This window comes from Sesamum indicum, linkage group LG10 (genome assembly GCF_026168435.1).
Source record: "Sesamum indicum cultivar Baizhima isolate 11 linkage group LG10, ASM2616843v1, whole genome shotgun sequence".
Taxonomy (NCBI): Eukaryota; Viridiplantae; Streptophyta; class Magnoliopsida; order Lamiales; family Pedaliaceae; genus Sesamum; species Sesamum indicum.
The window spans coordinates 7,713,808-7,738,965 of NC_142666.1; the positions used below are offsets into that span (position 1 = coordinate 7,713,808).

The 25,158-nt window shown below is 34.6% G+C and overlaps 1 protein-coding gene and 1 long non-coding RNA gene across 2 annotated transcripts; one reads left to right on the forward strand and one right to left on the reverse strand.

Moving 5' to 3' along the window:
- The first annotated feature begins 719 nt into the window (after nucleotides 1–719).
- On the forward strand, nucleotides 720–24,502 carry NOL (NYC1-like protein). The gene is made up of 13 exons (XM_011093669.3): nucleotides 720–1,105; nucleotides 4,702–4,770; nucleotides 12,323–12,384; nucleotides 12,658–12,744; nucleotides 13,517–13,584; nucleotides 13,665–13,713; nucleotides 13,785–13,870; nucleotides 14,091–14,148; nucleotides 14,698–14,748; nucleotides 23,541–23,591; nucleotides 23,666–23,707; nucleotides 24,119–24,229; nucleotides 24,328–24,502. The coding sequence occupies exons 1-13, from the start codon at nucleotides 838–840 to the stop codon at nucleotides 24,373–24,375; spliced, it is 1,050 nt and encodes a 349-aa protein (XP_011091971.1). The 5' UTR covers nucleotides 720–837; the 3' UTR covers nucleotides 24,376–24,502.
- LOC148786588 (uncharacterized) lies at nucleotides 5,461–6,389 on the reverse strand. The gene is made up of 4 exons (XR_016067927.1): nucleotides 6,250–6,389; nucleotides 6,107–6,168; nucleotides 5,957–6,022; nucleotides 5,461–5,886 (listed from the first exon to the last, which is right to left on the reverse strand). It is a non-coding gene; the product is annotated as an uncharacterized LOC148786588 (long non-coding RNA).
- Nucleotides 24,503–25,158: the final 656 nt, after the last annotated feature.

A 25,158-nucleotide genomic window follows, 5' to 3' on the forward strand; every position in this document is an offset into this window, starting at 1 on the left:
TAGATTCACTAACTTACGAAATTGCTTACTTGTAGTTCTCTGGCAGGTTTTCGGACAATTTTACCCCTATGAGTGCATATGGACTAAAACTGCCTTTCAAAAGTTGCATAGGGTAAATTTGTCCGAAAACCTGCCAGAGGACTAAAAGTAAGCAATTTTGTAAGTTATTGGACATAAACAAAAATAGACATAATTATCGAACTTGACGAACTAAAATAATATTTTTTCCTTTCAAACATTTGATGTGGGTACTTTCAAATATTCACTTGCCTATACTTGAAACACAACTAATTTTCACTTTGCATTACAAGTTTAGGGAAGTGAATAATATAGACAAGAAAATAATATATAGAAAATAATAAAGACAAAAATCATGATTTTTTTTTTAAATAAATATGGGCTTTTTCTAAAATTGATGTCTTTTAGTTTATTGTTTTAAATTAATGACTTACATGATTTCATAATCTAACATAATATGAATAGTTCTATTTGTATATTTCACCTTTTTCCTTTTTATAGAAAATGGCAACAATTATTTTTTTTAACACCGCAATTTTGAATTGCGGTGCTATTATTTTTTTTTTTATATAAAAAATGGCGGTACTAAACACAGTGCTGCCTAATTTTTCAAAGCTTCCAAAATCACTCTATTCTTGTAATTTTTTATATAAAAAAAAGAAAAAATAAAATTGCATTTTTGGGTGCAGCCCTGTTTTCTTGTCCTTTTTTCGTGGGGTTAATGCTTCCACAACCAAGGCCAACCAACCACTTGAACGTGCGAATATCTGTTATTCCTTCTCTCGCCATTGCTGCTTCAATTTTTATCTTTTTCTTATAATGACGATGGCAACAATGGCGACCTCAAGTTCCTTCTCCTCTATTCTCTCACCCCACACTCAACCCGTTCGAGAACTCAACCGCCATAGTTATTTGACCCTTTATTTCACTAAAAACAGAAAGCCCATCAACTGTGAATCCAGTGCTCGACAACCCCTTTATCCAATAGTCACAAGTTCTTCTTTATCAGGGACTTCATTTTCTGTTGCCAATGAAACTGTGCCAATGGTTCCACCATATAATGTTTTGATAACTGGTTCTAGCAAAGGTCAGTTAATTTTCCCTTTGTCTCGTTGAGGTAATGATAGTATGAAGCTTTATACATAAATTGTTGTATGGTTTGCTTTTGTACTTTCTTATCTGCTCCGAACAAGCTATTCTCTTATCTTAGTGGCTGAACAAATTATTGTACATGGGCTTCTTACTGCTCCCACCCCATGTTATTTTATTTGATGGGCATTTGATACTTCTGCAGACATTCTTTATCGCAGTGAACCAAGGTACAACTTGTGGAGTATAATTTACTGCTATAAACTACAGTATCTTGTTTTAGTACCAGAAGCCGATAGTGGTTTTTTCCGTTGTCTGCATGAGGAGCGAGCCAGTTAATCTTGGTCAAGTAAAATACCCCTATGAAAGAAAAAATAGCAATTTACGTCTTTATATTTTCTAAAATACAATAATTTACAAATCTATATTTAATTCCTTTAACAGGGATGCAAATTGCTTCATTTTATAAGTAGAAGGGGAAATTGCTATTTTATTTTTATAGGGAGTAATTTTCCATTGGCAAAGATCACATTGGGGTAAATTGGTATTCACCTCAAAAAATGTCCCGTAGTTGTGCATGGATAGATTACAATATGGTACAGGCTTGCAAGGATTTCACTTCTGTTTCAGTAAATCAGATGTGATAAACGCTGAATGAGCTTTATTTCGCTTGTTAGAGGCTGCTCTAGAATTGTTTTTTACATGGGATTTTGTGCCAACACTGTCTTCTAGTTTTCCATTGTTCTTGAAGTAGTAGCAGAAGTAAGAGGAAGAAATTGTGTGATACGATAAAAAATTAGTAAATGGTTACCTCAATTCAAGTAGGGAAGGAGCTCCAGAAATTTAGAGGAAGAAGATGAAATATTTTCTATTGTACTTGTTCTCCATATTCTTTTTTTTGCTTCACGTTCCCTTGAATGGAGAGGATTGACAATACATTTATTTCCTTGTTTTTAGGATCAATCTACAAGGGCATTAATCTATCATAAACACATATATATTTACTAGTGGTAGTAGCTAGGGGATATCTAAGTTGGCTTCCCGGGTGGACTTGTTGCATAGCCATTGAGATGGGCCATGACTTAGTGATTCTTTGGGACAGAATTTAAAGTTGAGACTGGTGCTTTAGTGGGGTGAGCTTTATGTTGCTTGCTGCACTATTGCTTTTGTGCTTGGCTAGTCTCACCAAAGCTGCCAAGGCTTAAATTAGCATAAGAATGTATAGGTCCCATTTGGTTCGTATAATTAGGAATGATAAGATTATTTATATGCATAATAACACGTTTGGTTGGTATTATTAGAGTCCGGTATTAATATCGGACCCGGTCTTGTTTATAAGGATTTACGGGATAATGGATCTCATCTCTTAAGTGGGATACACAATCCCACCAATTGTTATAAACCTGTATTAAAGATATTCTTCCTCATTTGCCCTTACACTTTCCCTACTCTCTCTCTCTCTCTCTTCCCGCCTTGACTTCGCTACCGTCCTCCTTTTTGTTTCCATTTATTTTTTCTCCCTAAGAACAATGACGAGATGACTCGTCTGAAACAACAGTCAGAGTTCTTCCTTTTTCTAAATGATTAAAAGAATCATATTTTAAATTTATAATAACTAGATAATAAATATAATATAAAAAATATTACTTATACTAGTTTTAGGACTTTTAAAAAACATTTGAGTTTTAATTAGTTGCCAATTGAATGTGTAATTAGAATGTCTGTTTCTTATGAATACCAAAAAAAAAAAAAAAAATGAAATATTACACAAATTAATTTTATTTTAAAAATTTTATTTCGATAAATAATTTAGAGAATTTTTTTCTTTTTTGTAATCATTCACAAGCTATAATATGAAAATAAAAATAACTTAAAAATGATACCCTTAAAAGTCTTTTTACATATAATCATACTTTATAATTCCTTCAACCAAATATTATATTATATTATCACATGAGATATGACACATATAATATCTCAAACCAAACAATATATAATGGAAGGTGGGATTAGTTACCAATCAATTTCTCATCCCGCCAATCCCGTCATGCTTAATGTTATCATATGAACCAAACGAGCCTATAGTGAACTAGATTAGCTCCAGTGTTGTGATCAGAATAAGGATATATCACGAAGTGAACTGATAGAGTAATTTTGGTGTACATATTGAGTGAGGCAAATTAGTCATGAGTTCTATATTCTTATATGGCAGGTCTGAGTTTGAGCACAAGTGTAGCTATTGAGTATCGTTGGCAGCTGAACTCAAATTTTTGGGATTCAATGCATTTTGCCCCATGTGAAGTAGGAAAATAACAGAAACTCCCTTGAACATATCAACAGCCAAAACTACCCTGGTCTTGCTAAAAGAGGCTCACCACCACCTCACATCTATGAACCTATTATTTATTGTGGTTGTTTCCCAACTTAAAAGACTGTAAAAAATTGGAATGCAACTAAAAAACCATGTTTCGATTGGATGATTTGATCTTTTGATGATCCTTGCCTTGTTGCGTGCAACTTTTGTATTTACTATACCCTGATTTAGGTGAGGGCGCAGGAGGTGATTGGATCTGGGATTATGGTGGAAAAAGCACAGTGAATCTATGGTTGTAGTAGTGAGGTTGGTGGGTGGGTTGGGTGGGCATAGGAGCAGGCAGTGGTTGGACTTGAGGTTATGCTTAATGGCCACTAGGGGTGGGAGTGGGAGTGGGGGTGTTTTGATGAGGTTTGGATATGGTGGAAGAACGGACAAACAGTGGTTGGATTCAGGGCTGTGGTTGAACAGCTCAAGCAGTTATTGTAGTTGGTTCTAAGTGAAGGTGAGGCATTCTAATGATGGAGAAGATCGTGGTATGGTCACAAGAAGTTGTAGTCCAGGTGAGTATTGAACTATTTGGCAGTTGCTGTGACATTTTATGTGGTCTGTATCAGCCATGGCAGTTGCCACACACGTAGGCTATCGATAAGCACTTGCAATATAATGAGTGTAGGACACTGCGGAAAAGGGATGGGAAGTAATATGCTTATGTTCGCAAAGTTCAGGGGGGCATTTCTATAGAAGGCAAAAGGATGCATCAAAGCCGCACATGCTTGATTTATCCAAGAAAAACTTCTGTGGATTCTTTAGAAGGTTCTGAAATATAATTTTCAAATATTTTATAGGATTCATCAAGGAAACTATATAGGATTCTATTAGTTTCAATATTCTACACTTATTTAACCAAGCGCTTCTGTAAAGTAGAAAAATTATGGATAGTTGCAAAAGATTAGGAACTTGTCATTCATTCTCCCTCCCTCCCTCTCTCTCTCTCTCTCTCTCTTTCTATCTCTCTCTCACACACACACAAAGACTTGTTTTAATTACTTTATAACAGGACATACCCTGTCAATTTCTTTTCCTGTAGACCAAACTTCAACCTTTTGCTCTTGACACATGGATTGACGAATTATCCCTGAACCTACTTCCACTTTTTTAAGACTGTATGTGTTCAAGAAAATGCTTGGTTTGACTCACGTTTTCATGAGTCATATGATCCCTTAACTCTTTGCAGTTTTGGTGTCGGAACAATAACTGTTCTACACCATTTATTTCAGGAATAGGGTATGCACTTGCAAAAGAGTTTCTGAAAGCAGGAGACAATGTCATTATTTGCTCAAGATCAGGTAAATGGTGTCTATATTCACTATATTGTATGTTCTGGGTAGTTTTGGCATATCAGCTTAAATTTCATCATATTTCCTAAGCTGACAATAATTCTCAAAAGTTTTGTCAGTAAGGCTGCAAAGTCATAAGTCCATGGTCTGTGATACTGCTGATACAAGCTTATGACTATATGTTGGATGATGCGATGTGAAATACATCTTTCAACCTAGCAGAATTTGAAGTATCTAATATTTCAACATGTGGTTTCTGTTTGGAAATTAGCTTTTATTGGACAAACAACAGAATCGTCAGAAAACTATGGAGTCACCAATTCAGTAAATGTATTTAATAAATGGGTCTGTTTGAGATAATTCAATATCCCGCAAAGGCACAAACAACATGTATCCTGATGTACTGTGGTAGGAATAGTTGAGGGACAACCGTGCTTGACATTAAACTTAAATGATCCATATGCATTTGATGATGAGAAGCCTTTCAAGTTAAATACTCACTTTTAGGATGTGACTTTCATGTTTGAAATTTATGTTCATTTGACATCTTGATAATTAATTTAACTAATCCAATAATATAATAATTAGATTTTGTTTCTATGTAACTAATCGGAAAATGGATAGTAAATTTTTAGTTAAGCTAATACTAATAAATTAATTTAGAATTAATTATATTAAATAAATAAATAATTATTTATCTAATAAAATAATTAATCTCTAATTTTATTATTAGCAGCCAGAGAAGTAATTTAAGCTTGATCATATATGCATAATTATGTTGTCTTATACAAAAAGATGGTGGCCTGAGAGTTTGCAAAAGGCAAACATGCGCATAATAGGCCTGGGAGTTGACAAAAAGAAAAAAATAATTCATAACAAACACAAGAAGCCAAAATAAAAAGCAGAAAAAGTTCTATCAATCCTCTTCACTTCCTCTTGTTGCTTCAGCGTTTTTTAGTTTTCTTGGGCGATGCAACTACAGCCCCCAAGTTTGACAAAGTCACAAACCTTTTTCCATCTGGAATGAGGTGCTTCCAAGGGGTGCTGGATTGGAGTTTATATTGGCATGTGGATGAAAAGCCATGGGAGGAGGGTACCTTATTTGGACCTTGGTTGATTAAAAGCCTGTTTCAACAACAACAAATCACTAAAATAAAGATACCAGAACTGTACAATAAGTAAAAAAAATAGTTACCCTGTTGACTGATTTTTGCCTTTTAGGTGGCTCACTTGGAATGGAGGGCTCTTGTTTTGGTACAACCTGCTCACATGCATTTTAAACTGACATGATAATATATTTTGCCTATTCAAACCTACTCACATGTAAATATAAACTTGAACTTGCCTCTTGGATTGCATTGATAGCACCAAAAAAGTGGGGTATCCCCATCCTTGTTCTTTTCATTGCTTGAAAAAGTAAATACACATTGTCAATAAATTAATTCATTGATATGCATATTGAGTACAATAAATGTAGTTGGTACTTACAGTCAATGGTCTGTGTGAGCCCTTCCAATTCTTCTTGTGTTAGTCGGGGGATATCTTGAGCAACAACAATCTCCTCAGGAATAGCAACAGCAACCTCCTCAGCAGCAGGCTCTGTTTCAGCTACCTAGACTGGTCGAGACTCAGTGTCGGGGAAACTGGTTGGGGCTCTGTTTCATGTTCTTCAATTGGGACTCCTCAGCAAACTTTCTCCATGTACATCACTTACTATTATGACCTACCCCCAAAATACTTGCACTTCATCTTCCATTTCTGCCTTTTCATTTTGTGCTCCACATTGGTACCTTTTTCTCTGTTGCTCCTTCTTGGTTGTTCATATGTCTCAAGCCTCGTTGCTCTAGATGGTGGGATATAACTTGTTTTATCCCACAGACTTGGCCCTTCTAATGGCATCATAGTCGGCTCATATACTTTTCTATAACTATCCATAGAATAGCAAATATTCACAAAGTCACCTTTGACAAAGAACCGCACTGGTGCTCTGTTTACATGGAATCCCACTAAGCTGCCATCTCCTACATGAGCAAGTGTGTGCTCTCAAGTCAAATGAGAATCTACTGCCATCATACTAAGAAATTTATAATCCCATTTACCTGATTTAATTGGTTAGTAATCCCCTGCCATCAACTTGATTTTCTCAATTAAGCACTCCCATGCCACTTTTATTTCACCACACTGCGTATGCAATTGGGAATAATGAATTATTAGGGTCTATCGAGTGGACCTTTCAAGTGGCATCTATCAACACCAATAATTGGTGTACACCCAGCAAGAAAACCTTCTTTAAGTGCTTGAAAGCATTTATACAATATGTCAAATTTTTATTCTGCTGTCACTACCATCCCCTTCATCATTCGAATTCAAGATCACGAACTTTTTATTCTTAATGCATTTGAATAATCCCACAACCTGACATATTGCTCATCAGAGTTGCCCAACTTTTAATGACGTTAAGGACTTCTCTCTTAGCTCTGGTATTCAGCCACTGCACTTTAAATCTTTAATTACATCATTCCTGAAGCCTTTTATGCTCGTATTAGGATGAGACCTAAATACCTCTTCATACTTCTTAGACAACCATTCTGTGATAACATTCTTGACATGATAGCTTCTCCCACAACTGTGATTATGATTTTATTCTCTTATGTGAAACGAAACTTCATTTTTCATTTCAAGTGCATTAATGTGCCATTCACGACTTGATTCTGAACATCTAGCATACATTGTTCTGATGTCATTCTTTGTAGTTTTCAAATTTCTTCCCGTTTCAATAACATGAGAGTGTACAACTTTTGTGAACTCTTTCTTACTACTAAATATCATACCAATCACAAAATTAGGTTCAAAGTTGTCATTGGGATTGAACATACATACTCTTGCTCCCCAGATACATCTTCAATTATTGTCTCACTCTTGTCACTTGGCCTAGCCCATTCTGCACTGTCGTCGACATGTTTTTTTCAAAAAGCACATCATGACTCCCATTCCGCTCACTGTCCACACCTTCTATCTAAATTATGATCACTGTCATGCCCATCTTCTTCATGGTTTATTCCCAACCCATCACCTTCCCCATCTACCCTTTTTTCCTTGTTTGCATGTTCTTTTTCAACTTCTAAAATGTAGGTTAATTTCAAACCCCTGACAATACAGTAATTGCCCCCTACCAAATTGTATCTATGTGAATTTATGTAAACCATCAATTCTCAAGTATATTTTAGTCCCAGTGTATCCTACTTGTTCAATAAAGTCATCCAACACCTTCATTGATAGTATCTCCAAATCAACACAATCAAATGCAGTAACTGTCCCCCCTCATACAACTACCCCATGGTTAAATTTAAATGTAACAAGACAACAGTTGCCTGGATTGCCAATAAGAAAATTAAAAAACATTAATACGTAAACACGAATTGTAATTTTCTTAAAGATTGAACAAAAAGTTGTGGGACTAAAATTGCACAATAGCCTGTACTTTGGAACAACAATTGCAATTTTCTCTATAAATGTGTGTATGAACAATTGTATACATACCAGTGGTGCTATGTTTACATACGACTTTTCATATTTTTCCTTGTCTCTCAAGTACAATATACTTTTGTGTTGTATTGAGAAATCTTTCAGAACACATATCAAATGATCCTCATCTTTGAGCACCATTCGCTTGTCGTGCTTGTCTTCACTAGAACCATACATAGTGTTTGGATTCATTTTTTTGTTTTGTTGTGTTTTATGGAGATAGAGAGACAAAAACAAAGATAAATAAGTATGTGTTGGAGATAATGTGTATGCTTGGATTTGTTTCTAGAGATAATTTGAAATAAGTATTGTATGTTTGATGTTGTGTTTTGGGAGACAAAAATCATGTTCATTGTCAAATCATTTCTCTTATATATATAAGTGTTGTACATTTGTGTTGTATTTTGGAATACAAAAATCTGACCATCATGTCTCTTTTATATTATGTTTATATATATGAATATATATATATTATATATACAAAGCCCAAAACAAAAATACACACAAATAAGGTATAAAAAAAACCGACAGACATTTGGTCTGTTTTGGATCAACACCAAAAACAGTCATATATAATATTTTGCAAATTTTAAAGTTGAGACATTGACAAAGTGTACACGTACTACTCGCAATGTTCGACGAGTAAACAATCGGATTGAATGATAAAGCATATGATCATTTTCTGTGGTCGTTTGGGTGCATCAACGGGAGCTTGGTGACCTAATGACATCCCTTCGGCAGGGGCTGTTAATGTCTCCACCATGACATTTATGTTGGCATTAAAATGTTTGGATTTTGAGGGGGACAACCAAAACGAGTACTTGACCTTGAAGTTGGCAGCCCTATTATGGAAGTCTATGTCTGGAGGGAAAATGTTAACAATAAGGTTGATCTATACATTTTGGGCCAACAATGGGGCCAATTTATGTCACTTTTAACTAATCAAGGTTTTTCTTCTTTTGAATATCCTAATGCCTCTGCAGGTGTTTCTACATCTTGTCAATATATGCCATCTAAAGGTCATATTCACGCAAAAGAGTATATCACTCATGTGTTTGGTGTCACAAAGAGGACTAGAAAATATTATTGTTGACAACATTGGATCACATTTTTCACCGAACATTCATGATACTTATGGTGAATGCGAGCATAATATCAATTAATCATATCCTATTTGAATCTGAAAATGTGGAAGTAGAGGACGATGATGATCTACAAGCACATACTTTTTGTCATTTTGAACATCACTATTTTGAACCTCAAGAAGTTAAATTTCCAATATTGCCCTAAAATTCATGCTATGATGTTAACATAAATGTCATGGTGCCCTTTGGTGGAGACAGCGCGACATCTGAACGCCTCCCTACGCGGCATCGTGTGCCCTTGCGCTCGCCTATCCAGAATGCCCATACTCGTCGATGCTCTCGGCACTCATGCCTTAGCGTCTCGCATACAATCTCGGAACCTGCCGACGCATTTCTCAATGGCAAGGAGCATCCTCGCTCCGCCTCGGCATTACGGCGCTACGCATGCGCCCTCAACACCATCTCATGCGCAATGCTCACACGGTGCTTCCTAGGCGCACGCCTTTGTCATGGCCGCCTTCCATGCCTCGCCCGAGTAGGACCGCATCATAAGTCCGAGGCCCATTCAATATGCCGACATCTTGCCTTAATCTCACACAGCATGCCCGACATGCTTTCTTGCCTTTCGGCTTGGCTTCACAATATGCCCACAGTGCGGCGTTGTCCCACGACCGGTCATCTTTAGCCAACGGAACCCCATGGAGGGCTAGAACTCGATAGCGCATACCATGAGTTGGATCACGAGGTCTTGACTGCTTGCCTCGATCACCCATTCGCACGAGAGGTGTTGCCCCTGATATCTCGCAGCCCGTGGGGCAACCTTGCGCGTCACATGGAGCCTCTCAGCCGTATTGACGCCCAACGTAGGCCATCCTAGCCCTACGCTGCCCCTCAGGTTTCCAAGCCCTTCGGGGACTGTAGCGCTCCTCTGAGCTGCTTAGAGCCGGTTCTTGAAGGCCCCCATCATGCCCCTGGGAGAATGTTCATTTAGTGCAGACGTTGTCTCATGCTTCTGCCGTCGTGCACGGGGAGGGCTGGCTGGAGATCACCACTGCATTCCCCCCTTATGATAGGCTTAAAAACATTTTCTCTTGTTCCAAGAGTAGAACACTGAAAGGGCCGAGGAGTGCACTTTTTCCGCATCTCCTTCGACCGACGTCCAAATCACGTCCAACTTGAACCGTAACGTAGCCTACGACTTCCACATCATAACTATAGAGTTTCAGCCCCATCTGATCATCCATGGCTGAGGAATTGCCTACGCAATACTCTGAAACTACAGTCTCACCACTGCACTGGCAGACTCTGAACGTCGTCGTGGTTCCTTACCGAAATAGAACCGTCTAGCTTTGAAACATCTTGGAGGTGCTCCCAACACTCCAAGGATCTCGCCATTGAAACAGTATTGCAAATCTCCAAGGATAAAGTACTCTGGTTCACACAATTCTCTCCTGCTCGTGCGCAGGGTCGCGTCTGATCATCGCCCTTATCTCTCCGTGGCCAAACGTCCTCGGAATGACTTCATACTTGGCGGATAGCATCCCCACACATCAAGGAAGTTCCAATACGAACAGTATTGCAATCCCCAATCGGTAAGAGTCTCTGCTCGAGGACCATTTGCACACTTGCGTGATGGCCGGCATCCCCTAGCCCTGTACGTCCTCCACAAGTCAGTCTCGACCGTCTAGCCCAAGGTGCGGCCAGTGACACGTAGGGATGCTATTAGGTCACCAAGCTCCAGTTGATACACCCACCCTACAAGTCGAAAATGATCATATGCTTTATCATTCAATCCAATCCGATTTCTCTCTCAAAATTCCCAGAGGTGTCCACGGACTCTGTGGATGTTCCAACTTTAAAATTTGCAAAGTATTACTATTTGCAGTGAAGGCAATCCTAATGTGGGGATGGTGCTTAAAAGACTAGGACAGTTTGATATATGTTGTGAAACATTTCCCTAGAAAGTTGTATGTAAACAGTGAGCCACCAATTTGTATACAATTATCCACACACAGTTTGAGTGGTCCGTGATGCTACTTTGCGTGTTATTATCGTTTATGCCGAAATTAAGCCATATACATCCACAATGAGATAGAGGCCACAAGCTCGTGCAAGATAACAAGCTTGTAGCCAACAAGATAGCCAGGGAATCAACCATAGAGATGAACACAAAGAAGACATGAGAACTGAGACTAGAGGACCAGTGACTAAACTGAGAAATCTATTCTTTGGCCCCTAAAAAAGAAGCTCTTAAGGTCAATTGAAGGATGTTCGTGTTCTCCACATTATGATGAAAGTCTAATCACATTAAGCATTCAATTAGAGGTACCATAATTAAAATAAGAGGTTATCAAACTTAAGATTTGTATTGGTATAACTTCTGAATGTTGGCTTCTTTAAGATTCACAAAAGAGAAATTACATCCACTGGCACTTAGCAATTAGGATGAAGGTAATATGTAATAAATTGATTGATGGGAGAAATGAGGTGCAATTGCATGATGGCAATGTGGTTTACTATACAAGCAATGACTATTGAATGGAAATCCCAAGTTTTCAGGGCGGTTAAAATCTCCTGACTATTGAATGAAAATCCCAAGTTTCCAGGGCGGTTAAAATCTCCTCCAACTTGTATGCTGGGAAACTGCAATAAATTTGAAAGTAATATGTAATAAACTGAGAGGGAAAGAACATACATGAAATGAACATATTTTGCTTATGTAGCCTCAGAAACATGACAGTCTGTCTTATGTTCATGCTCATCTCAACGTATCTTATTGACTTTTACCTTTTTCTTTTCAGAAACTTGGGTTGTGTCAAAATTGACTTCTAAAATTGCTTATTGGAAATTTGTCTTGCCTTCAACAGAAACTGTTTTTCTTTCCTTATTTCCGTTCTGTGTCATTTACTAGAACAAAACTTTAAATGTCCCAACTTTCTGTACCTTTACAGAGGACCGAGTGAAATCTGCACTTGAAAGTTTACAGGTCGAATCAGGGAAGCAGCATGTGTGGGTACCTCCTCCACAACTTCATTAATCTGTGCATTTTCGGTGCTGTATCATTTACCCTGCTTTACTATATCACTTAGGAGATCATGTGACATGTACTAAATGAATTTACAAGGTAACAACTACAAACATGAGGAATTTCTCTATTTCACGATCTAGTTTGTGTTTTTGCACACAGAAGACTTACATAAGCTCTCATGGTACTATGTATGGCTGGCTGCCTGGCTGTGTAAATATACCAAACGGATGCTTATAACAGTTGTTCTTCCTTATGCAGGGCGTCAAGTGCGATGTTCGGGAGGGGGAAGATGTCAAGAACTTAGTTGCCTTTGCACAGGAAAAACTTAAATACATTGACATATGGGTACTCAATCCTTAAACTACAACCTCATCCAAATATAGCATCTCTAGTATCAGGTCCTGTTGATAATTGCCTTATTTCGACTCTTTAACTAAATTTTTGCAACTGTTTTTGTGCATTCCCTGCAAAGAGTGGTGCACGCTATCATCCTTTGTCGTTTAATGGATCTAATGTCAAGTGTTTCAAACAGTTTCTTAATCTATGTTGTTTAGAATCTTATATAGCATCTTTTCATGGATCTATAACAGTCTTATGTTAATTAAAAGATTTTGGATTGGATCTTATTTCCAAATAACATAGTCAAGGAAACCAATTTTCAGATTGATCACTGGAAGTAATAATATGCTAAGCTGTTTTGAAATAATTGAATGTTTTTTCATGGGTTTGATGGGCCTAGCATGTGCTAATTCATTTGGAATAAGCAGCTGATAAATATTTCCAGTACATCCTTGGAATTCAAAACAGAGTGAGTTGTTTGCCAGTATGAAACAAAGATAAAATGCTGTTTGTTTTGACTTCATGGCATGAAATCACTGTTTTTAGCTCCTTCGGTTTTGCTTATACTAGTCTGACACAGCAACCACTGGAAACAACCAGCACCTAATTGATACCTTAACTAATATACCCAACCTTTTTACCTTCAACTAAACTAATTGTTTTATGCCATGAATGCCTTACAGAGAGTATGTATTAGGTCTTTTAAATTCCTTGTGTGACATTGGTAGGTCTTCTTCCAATTTTCTTTTGCTCTTACCCCATCTTCAGAATGATGCAGATAAATAATGCTGGATCAAATGCATATAGTTACAAACCATTAATGGAGGCATCTGATGAAGATCTGATGTGAGTTACGCCTATAGCTTTTCATTCTTAGTTCTGTATACATATAGGTTAATTTATCATGGAGTCCATTTCCTGTGCAGTGAAGTTATCTCTACAAATACCCTTGGTTTGATGATATGCTGTCGAGAGGTAAATAGCATTTCTACATACCCAGAAGTATTGTTGATAGAAGGTTTTTAGCTAATGTATGATTGTTCTAGGCAATAAAAATGATGCTAAAACAGCCTCGAGGTGGTCATATCTTTAACATTGATGGAGCTGGTTCAGATGGAAGACCAACTCCCAGGTCTGATTTTATTATTGTATTCTTAAATGTGTCCCTTTCCTTTATTCTTTAACATGTCTGTCATTATCATATCCTGCACATAAGTTTGTCCAGAAGGGTTGCGTTTCAATTTGATACTTGGGGCATAATCTCTGATCTCATTTGGATCTCATTATTAACTGCCAATAGTTTATTTCTTTGTGCTTCAAGGCTTTCTTGATTTCCTTTTCATGTTCCTCAGATTTGCTGCATATGGGGCAACTAAACGCAGTGTGGTGCATCTTACAAAATCATTACAGGTATGTGATGGGTTTTCATAAAAATGTGTCTGTATATTGCTTTGCAGAAAATCTGAAAAGCTGCATGTAGTTCAATGATTTTCTATCTGAATAATTTCTCTAGATGTTAGTGCGCATGCTATCGAATATGTTATCTTTTTCCTTGAGCTATATAGAACCATGTATAATTTCTCAAGTGCATCAATGTTGTGTGCTGTGTAGGAAACGAGTTACATCTTTGGCGATTGCTAAATTATGTTCTACGATGCAGTATTCATGTATGTGCTATTTTCATGATTCTTCTTTTCTTTTCGGCTTGTCTATGTTAATACATGAACTCCTGACCTGGTTATGTAAAGTGTGTCAAACTGTATACACTTATGTCGTTTTCATCCATTCCATATGGTGCTAGCTACTTGCAAACCATTTGAGTATAGTATAGAATTGGTTATATATCAAATTTCCTGATTATCATATGCATTTGGATTTGCTCATATTTGGTAAATGATTATCAACACTTTGTTTATTGAGTACGAGCAATAGCACACGTCCATCTTTTTCTGTGTACAGGCAGAATTGAAGATGCAGGATGTCAAAAATGTTATAGTGCATAATCTTTCGGTATGTTTGCTTCATTTCCTTATACATCTATTGGACTTAATTGGCTTATATTGATTTAAATTCTAGAATAACCTTCTATCTAGACTTCAAAATAGCTTGCACAAGCAAGGGGCTCGACTCACTTAGCTGTTCAAATACTTTTCAATGTCAATAAAATCACCTGGCTGTTTAAAGCCAGAGGATATGATCCCTTGTTCAGCTCCATTGTTATAGCTAGATTTTATATAATGCCTTGTACAGGTTTAAACATATCTTTAAATGGCAATTCGGCTTCTTTTGAAGGCTAAAACTCAGCTTGTAGTTTTTTATGCATAATGACAATTCTCCACTGAGAGCAAACACACTTTTTCCGCTAAAAGTTTCCTATGTTTGTCAGGGTTTTAGAGCCATGATTATTAATGTGTTCTTTTGTTCCTTGCTAAACTCGGCCTAGCCATAGCCAGTCGCTTGTTCCTAGTTATTCTTGATTAAGTTCTCTTGGCATCATCTCTTCACACAAATATGATGCTTTCTTAATTGGCTCTAATGGCAAAAATTACTCAGCTAACACATTCCACTTCAAAATATTTGTCAACGAGAAGGATCTATGGGGCCATATTGATGTCACAATCCCTTCTATAGGCAAAAACAAAGACAAGGGTGAGCATGCCAAGTGGGAGGTACAGGATCCTCAATCATGGTGTGTCAGCGAGAGAAAACTGAAGTTATATATGTCCTATTCAAGCACCATCGTCAAATATATAGAGATGATGATGGAAATTTGAGTACGAATTTGGTAAAAATATGCAATATACCCACCAAACATGAATGCCCTAAAAATAGGAAATATATCAATTTAAACCATATCAATCTTCTACTAATATCAAGCTAAAATGATATCAATCTTCACACTCTTAGTCAAGTTTTTTCTTATAAACTTTTATGAGCTTTGGATTTTGTAAATTGTATAAATTCATGTCTAAAATTACTAAATTTCCTTCTATATACATGTCTTGTAAATCTATATCCTTATCAACATATTAAGTATTATATTATATATTTGTCCATATGTATGCTATTATGAAGTGCAATTCAAATGTTTGATGTTTCTTAATATATGTGCATATGATCTGTTGATGTTATAAAATCCTATTTGTGTGCATTAATAAAACTAAAAGAATACGTAAATAAGTTTGTAATTAAGTTCAATAACCAATAGCTATTTTATCTCTCTTACTTTCTTAATTAGTTTTTGGAAATGGATTTTCCTTCTAAATTTTTTTTTTCACAAAGTTCTAGGATTGAATACAATGATTTAATAGTATTTATGAAATTGAAGCTATGAAGCTAACCATTTAAGATCATTTGGAACACAAGATTGCAGCAAATGAATAAAACTTATTTAGTTGTACGTTTATGTAATCTCCATTATCTGCTGGTGTCATAGTCTAGGTAATAGAAATATTTACTCTCGTGAAAATGTTAAGACCGTCAATAGATTTATGAAATGTGAGGTTGAAGAGAACAAAATACTAAAAAACATTCGATGTGGATAATTCTGTTGTAATCTTCACTAGAAAACTGAGAACAAAATTTGAGGGAAGGGAAGAAAGCTTTCACATAAAGGTAGTTCATCCATGAACCAAATCAATTACATAAAAGCTGAGATCCAAAACCAGAACATAAAATTATTGGAGCAAGTAGGCCTTTAGTTCAACTAATCATTAACTAACCAATCTTAACCAAGTGATTCACATTGCAGCCATGAGCCTATTGCATGGTTCAAAACAATATACAAAATACTGAAATTTATCTTGGAGTTTCTAGAAGAATGATCGTTGCTTAACACTCCTCCTTGAGATTCTTCTTAGAAACTCCAGGTTTGCATATCAAGAACTTGAATTTGGCTTTTGGAAGAGCTTTTCCATGATGTCTGCAAATTGGAGGTGTGAACTTGAAAGGCAGAAATATATTTCCTTTTCCTTCTTTTCTTCTCCAGTGGCGTGGTACTTCACATTAGTATGCTTGGCCCTGCCATGCACGAAAGGATTCTTGGAAATAGCTATAATAGCTTCTTTAGCCCCAAAGCCTTGTAGCATGTGAAACTCTTCTCATAAATTTGTGGAAGTAAGATTCATGCTCATGGCTTCTTAATTAGCCCTAGTTCTGGCCCCAATTTTACAATATATTGATAATGCATTTTAACCCTTTGAACATTTGGATGGGTCCCAATGGCTGAACCATATAACTCATTTATTTTTGTCTTCTCTTGTCCCATTTTATCCACCATGTCTCCTGTGCATTACCTTTTTCAACCAGATTGGCCTTCAGTTTGTTTGTTCAACCATAAGGATGAGTTTAGTTGTGTTAACCATTTGACACATATTACCCTTTCAGTTGTGACATTTCCATAAGAATCCACGTCCCATTCTTTTCTTTCTTGCTCTACTCCTCCTGCATGGCAACCAACCAACTAGCTTTTATTACAACTTCATTTTAGTTTATTGGTTCAAGTGCAGCCACATTGCATCTCTCATAGACTTCACAAAGTGTTTTTAGTTCCTTGACCAGGTACTAGGAAGCATGACGTGCGATACACATGTAGAAACATATTTTTAGAGGTAAATATATCTTTATAGTTAGCTATAAAAATATTAAGTTCATAATATTATTTAGGTTTATATCATTGAAACGTTAATATATACAATCATATTTTCAAACAAATTAATAATAATTATTCTAATTGATAAGGAAACCATTTAATTCTAATCATTAAATTTACTTTCTGAATTTGATTGGTACTATTAAATAAAAAAATACGAAAGATCCTAACTCCCAAAAATTGAAATTTTGCATTTTGTATTCTCTATTGATTATATTTGATTATCTTATACTAAACCAATTAATATGAGAGTTAAAAAAAATAATATTAAAAAACCAATAGTAAAATAAAATTAGTCAAAGCTCCTTACTTTCATTGTTTTTAGAAGAAATTTCAATTTAATAAAATTGATTAATTCTTATTTGTAGGTTTTATTATGCCAGTTTGCTATTGTTTACTTTTTGTTTTATACTTTTGTTATATTATCTTGAATGCCTTCTATTTCTAGTTAATTGGCATTAAAGGAGTTTACATTAATTATTTATTAACTATTGTTGATAAAAAGTATATTGCTGGATACTAGTATCAGCATTCATATTGCAAGATCCTATAAAGTATGCTAATTATATTTTAATAGCAACTTTTTAAATATTTCCAAAGTATTGTTTATATATTTTATTAACTTATAAATTTGAAATATTATGACTTAAAAAATTATTTTTTGCCTTTATATTGTAATTTTTAATTTCATACTTTTAGTTTGATCGTCATTTTATATGCATCTAATTGGTGTATTACTTTTCTTATCCAATAATATATTATGTTACAACTTAATCTTTTATGTTGTATATGTTACTAAAATAAAATGTTATAGATGTAAAAAATAATAATACGCATTTAGGATTATCTAATACTAAAATCATAAACAATAAAAGATTCACTCAATTGTTGAATTTCATAAGCAAGTTTAGTTGAATAAAACCAGTGCTTTTTATATTAATTTTTATTCTTAGTACTCACATAAAAAGTTATAGATGTATAAAATAATAATGCACATTTAGGTTTATCTAATAAAACTAAAATTATAAAGAGTAAAAGATTCACTCAATCATTGAATCTCATAAGCAAGTTTAGTTGAATAAAATCCCTGCTTTTATTTGCATATATTAATTTTTATTCTTAGTACTCACTTTTTTAACTTGAAGTTATTTTTATAAATTTATTCTTAGAGAAATACAGATCTCTTTAGTTTATTTATTTATCATGTTTTATTTCTTAACTCATTTCCTTTATTATTTTACTATTATTTGTTGATTCCCCAAATTTGTTAATTTACTTAATATGATCATTTTAAAATCTTACTTTTAATTGTAAAAGAATAATTCAAATTGGATAAATTCTTAGTATAAAATATAATTATATTTTACATCTAGATCCTATAGTTATGTTGATTATATTTTAAGAGCGACGAATGTATCTAGGTTTTAAATTTAATTATTTATTTTAATGTTGTTTACACTATTCTTCTATCTATAATTTCAGTCATTTCAATTGTTTTTATTGTTATTTTACTTCTATGATATCGTGAAGAGATAAGCAAAACAAATTTATACTTTCATATTACAAAAAATATTTTATTAACTAATGTTCTATCCTTTAGTTCCACTTGAAACAAAAAAGATAATACATGTTGAATTTTATCTTCATAATTAAGTCTATTATATATTTCAAAATACTATAGAGAATTCATAATTGTGGTGCTATTTATTTATTATAAGTCAAATTAATAATGGAAAAAGACATAATTACAAAGTAAAAGAATAAGAAATATTCTATCAATATCCAATCTATAAATGTGTAGAGTCCTAAGAAAATTTCAGTCTACTGTAATGATTGAAAAACTTTATTTGTGCAGAATATAATTATATAATTGAAATTCAATCTACGACTAACATGTTAATTTGATATTTTTTTAAAACTTTATTTTTACATATTATTTTATAACATTTGTTCATTGCTTTATCGGCATATTGCTTATTTTTGTGCTATATTATGCAACGCTATCTCTGCTTTGTTACTTTTCATTAAGATCTTTTATTTCTAGTTTTTTTATTCATTATGAGGTTATATAAATTGTTAGTTATTTTCAATAAAATTTAATATAAGTTGATTAAACTCTATTAAAGTATTTAAAAAGTTCTATTTCTTTCATGGGGGCCTATAATTATGTTAATTGTATTTAGTGCTCTATAATATTTTAATTTTGATTAAGTATTTTATTAATGTGTACACTCTTTTTCAAGGTTCATGTCTTTCCTTTTTTTCTGGGGAGGGGGGTGTGCTTGCCTGGTAATATTAAAATAAAATCAATTAGTTAGAAGTTCCTCTTTTTGATTTTTTCAACAACACTTCTAATTTATTAAGATTTATAGTTTTTTATTCACAATTAATTTTGATGTTATTATATATTTAAGTTTAGTTTAGTATTTTATATATTATTCATGTGTTACTTGTTTTAAATTTTACTGTGGCATAATAAAGTAAGATTCTCTTAAAATGTTTAAGATTTCTTCTAGTAAACTAATTTCCTTGAAATACTATTTGCATATTTATCTTTTTGGATATAATTTTTCATTCTCTAAGTAGTTAAGAGCAATTAAGACTACTAAATAGTTTTCCGTTTTTTTCTTGGTAGAATTTTGTTATTTTATCACTATTTTTTATTTATTATGAAAAGGAGTACTTAAGTAAAGGTGGGAATGTCTTTTCACAATAGGAACAAACAGTTGTGAGATTCACACTTTTATATATTGTGAGACCGCACTTTTACATATAGTATAGATATTCATCTCTTGCAAGAAATTTTCCTCAAATGATTTTTCTGAAATTCCAACTTCCTTCATGTTCCAAACCCACTTGACAAGTTCATTAGATCTCACATTTTGGCAAACCTCTGTCTTCTGGTCATTAAAATGAAAATTCTATACCCATTTACATTGTTGCTATATCCTAAAAGATGTCTTATTCTGCCGTTTGATCAAGTTCATGTCTTTTTAACTTTTGGAACAAGAGCATAAGACACAAAATCAAGTTAATGAACTGAGGTATTCACATTAGGCATTCTTTCTCGAATAATCTGTTTTCCCTTCCACTTTTCCAATTATATTGGGGAGTGTAAGGTGCAGCAGGTACTGAGAACTGTCCTCCTCAAGAAATGCCTTGAACCCGTTTGAAGTATATCCTGCTCAAGTATCTGTGCTAAGCATCTTCAACTTGTAGACTGTCCGCATTTCATCAAATTTTTATGTGTTTAAAATTTAGAAAATGGTTCAAACTTCAACTCTAAGAATTACACCCAACACCACCTGGAGAAAATCATAAATACACAATAGCAAATACTCTACCACTTAGAGACATACACTCATAGGCTGACAAACATCTCAATTTTATAGAGCTCTCCAATTGTTGCGATTTCCCTCCTTTGTTTCCATATTGACATACATTACACACACCTTAAATTTTATGAATGTCAGGCAAGTCAAGTACTAAATTCTGTGTGCGCATGCTCAAGAAGATTGAATAGTTGAAGTTACCTAACCTTTTGTGCTAGAGACGGATTCGTTGAGTGTGCTAGTCTAGGCTTTGCAACTTCAAGGAAATTCCAATTTAGAGGGACGTGTTTCTAACTTTCACAGTCATCGCTTCATTCCAAAAAGGATCTGATTTAGTGCATGACAAGCTATAAAAGTGCTAAGCATAATGTCTTCCTGGCATTTGCCTTATGCTTTATTAATTTTAATCCATTTCAGGAAGATAAAATACATCTGTGATTAGCTTAGTAGCTAACATCGTAAGGAACGAAGCAACACCTTTTTCTTTCACTCCCCTGGCCATCCGTCTCCAGTTTTCACCCATGTGTTAGAGGATCTGTCAGGCTCATGAAAACTACTAACATATCTTGTCTTGTTATTTGTAGAACCACTGTCAATACCAAGCATTTCTGCTACCTGCTGTAACATTAACATATTGCAACAAATGGACTCTCACCATATTGTTCTTGATTCTCAGCAATTCGAGCCTCACCTTGTTGTCCCTGCTGGTTTTCTCGTTCTTCCACACTTTTCAATGTGGCCAAGTTGAGTAAAGATCCACACTCTACACTAGGCCTATACCAAATAAAATTTTCTGGTGGCTTCTTGTTTTGCTATGCAGACAAGTGGATACTTTCCTTTCTTGTTTCCACTCCAAAGTTGTCACCTTCTTTCCTTTTCTTACATCTACCTCCTTATCACCAGATTGGTTCTTTCCCACCACCACTGCTGCTTCTAAATTCTCCATGTTTTTGGCCTAGATTGGCTCCTTATGCTTTAGTGCCCTTCTTTGCTCAATTACTTTGAAATGCATTCACCACAATCAAGTGTCAATATTGATAGGTCCTCTACATCTTCAGTGGAGGAAATATTTGATTAAACCCTTTCTGATAAAAAGAAAAGGATGTTGGTCATTATCCTCTGTTATGTAATTATTCTCCAAGCAGTCTTAGTTTGTTATAATCTTCATTAATATACCTGATTACTCTTGCACAGTTTCATCTTCTGTTATTCTTGAAATTGAAACTCCGTCCACAAGTTTAACATCTGAATATGCCATGTTCGTTCATTTCCTTGGAACTTCTCTCTTAACTGTTGGCACACTGTTGAGCAGTTTCATAATTCATAATTTTGGTAAAGATCACTTATAATACAGAAGAATGAATTGCTGCCTGAGCCTTGGACTTCTTGGAAGTCTCTGTACAAGATGGATTTCAGCACTTGTGGCTTTGACTCTCGGGGGGGGGGGAGAATTTCTTATGCTCTCCCCTACCTCCCACAAGTTGGCTCTCAGATACGTTTTCATCATACAGCCCAAATAGTGTAGTCTTCTTCGTAAAAGCCGGTGGAAATGGAGTCGATAAACTTTTGTGATCCATTAAACTGATTTCTGGTTTCTATAGTTGCTTTGATGATTCAAATAGCCTTGCTGGTTTTCTTTAAGTTTCACTCCCAGCCCATAAAGATCCAGAGAGCTCTTGACACCATGCTATAGTCTTAACTGGACACAGAAAACATAATTTAAGGCAAAGCACAACATTTAACAGAAAGGAAACTCATAATTATCTGACAGTCATTTACACATACATACGCATAAAACCTGAGGAAAAAATGGCTGACAGACCAAACTCTGTACTTCTACAAACAAGAACTTGAAATGCTAGAGCAACTAGGTCTTTAGTTCAACTAACTTTCGGTAACCAGTCTCAGTAAAATATTGACCCTGCGGCCAAAAGCCTATTGCAATCACTGCCAAAACTTTTGGCAGTTTCCAGAAGACTGGTCATTGCTTAAGAAATTCTCTACGCCCTTAAACAAATCTTGAAGAATTGTTGTTATTCAATCTATGAATGAAATCTAAAAGTTAGATTTAATAAACAGCTTTCTGGCAGCATTCGCAAAATAAAGTAATTTGCCGAGGAAAAAAAATTAAAAACAAAAGGAAAATTAGTAATTAAAGAAAATAGTTAAGAAAGAATTTTTTAAAATTTAGAATGTTTTTTCTACATAAACATATGCATTAAAAATGAAGAAGAACCAAAATGCAATCTTTCATTTGAAATAAACAAGTACAAACATTTTGGAGTATTTAATTTCTTAATTAACCATTGTCTTCTCTAATATGTAACGTAATCATTATCAAAAGAGTGAAAGTATTGCTAAAGGTATTTCAAAACATATACTAATCTTAATAACTAAAAACATTTAATATAAAGGATGAATTTACTTATCCAAGTTATTGTTATTTCTTTATAATTTCCTGTTATTACTTGAATTATTTCTTGATTTTTCCAATTTTATATTGTTATAGAATTCTATGTAAATTTTAATATTTCAAAAGTCTTGCTTTACGTGCAACACATTTACATTTTGTTTTTATTACAAAATGTACATATAATCCAAAAACAATATTTATATTCCCCATTAATTTATGGCAAATGTGTCTTGTGTGTTTAAATTTACGGTTTTCGTGGAGGTCATCGCCAGTATTAGATGATATGGATTAAACCTCCCTTTCTGTGTGTGTGTGTGTGTCTGTGTGTTCTCCATTGTGTCTGCTAAGCCATCATATCTCCATGGTTCTTTTCTTTCCATACATTATCTGTCTCGTTCTTATGCAGCCAGGAATGGTGACAACGGATCTTCTCATGTCGGGAGCTAACACAAAGCAGGTATAGTTTGCGTATAGTCTTTAACAAAATTCTACTTTCCGGATATACTTATCAAATAATTCTGCATATTGCAGGCGAAGTTTTTCATCAACGTTTTGGCTGAACCAGCTGAAGTGGTGAGTTACTTCTTATTAGGGTTTCCTTATGATCTTGACTATGTGCCAGATTGTATTTATCACCACTGACATATTCGTAAATCCGATTGCCTCAGACTTGCAGACTGTAGTGTTGCTAAATAAACTCAAAAATGAGAAACGAAAATCGATCGTTTCTTCAAGTCTTATTGTACATAGTAGTAAGCTCCTGTCTACATGCATTTATTTAATCCAATACACTACGAACGAGATACCTTAAAAGGAAACACTTGAATTTGAGTTTTAAACTGTAATTTATTTCTCTCGGATAGAGGTGGTCATCTTTTTGATAACATACGCCTCTTTACCTTGTGATCTGATGCTAATATTATTACCTCTGCTGATCTCCACCCCAAATTTTACATTATACTTTCTGTTTAAATTGCACACCAGGTTGCTGAGTACCTTGTTCCCAACATCAGAGCTATTCCCACAAATGGATCTGGAAGACCAACTTACATACGTTTCCTCACCGGATTGAAAGCCTACTCTCAGATATTCACAGTTAAGCAAATGCAAAAACCATAACTCAGCTGATTTTACTAGTTTTTGGTTTTGATATCTAACCCTTTACTTTTATTTTAACTTCCTTGTTAGCACAGAGACTTGCTTTTGGTGCTCGGAGAAATCGATATGTTCTTGAAGATTAGTACTCATACCGAGATTAGTGCTATTTCTATTCATCCATTGCATGCAATGTCTTTGATTGAAGGCCTCGTTTTTATGTGTACGATCGTTTCCACCCCATCCATAATAGATGACTTCTATTGGCACTAATTTTGCTCTTTTTTACTTACTTTCCTAATGACCCTTGCATATTTCCGTTGAAACTGTACTTGGTTGTTATATTCTTTCCCAATTGTAGGAATATTATTCTGTTTGTGAGTCGTAGGATGTGTATAATAATGTTGTAAGTTGAGGGGCCATAACTATTACACTTTTAGTCCATAGGGGTTCAACACTTTTAATCCTCTGTTTTACGAGATTTTTAAAACAATCCCCAAATTGAGAAAACTCGACGCACTTAATCCTTTGTTTTATGAAATTTTAAAAATAGTTCCAAAATTTAAAAAACTCCACACATCTAGTCCAATAGATCAAATGACTAAATATGTTGAATTTTTTCAATTTTGAAATTTTTTTAAAAATTCTATAACGCAGATAATTAAATGTGTCGAACTTTATCCTATAAAACTAAAAGCGTTGAACTTTTATTTTATAGGACTAAAAGTATAATTTTGTTGGCAACTTTTATTACTTATTCATGGCATCTTGGAGGTTGTTTGTTGGGGTAGTTTGATAGTGGCCAAATTGGTGCATTTGGATTCTTGGGTGTTTATGTTATAAACTGAAAATACAGACATCATCTTGTATAACTAATAGTTTTATAGGTTACTTGAACACTACCCAATGAGGATTTATCCCGAGGCATG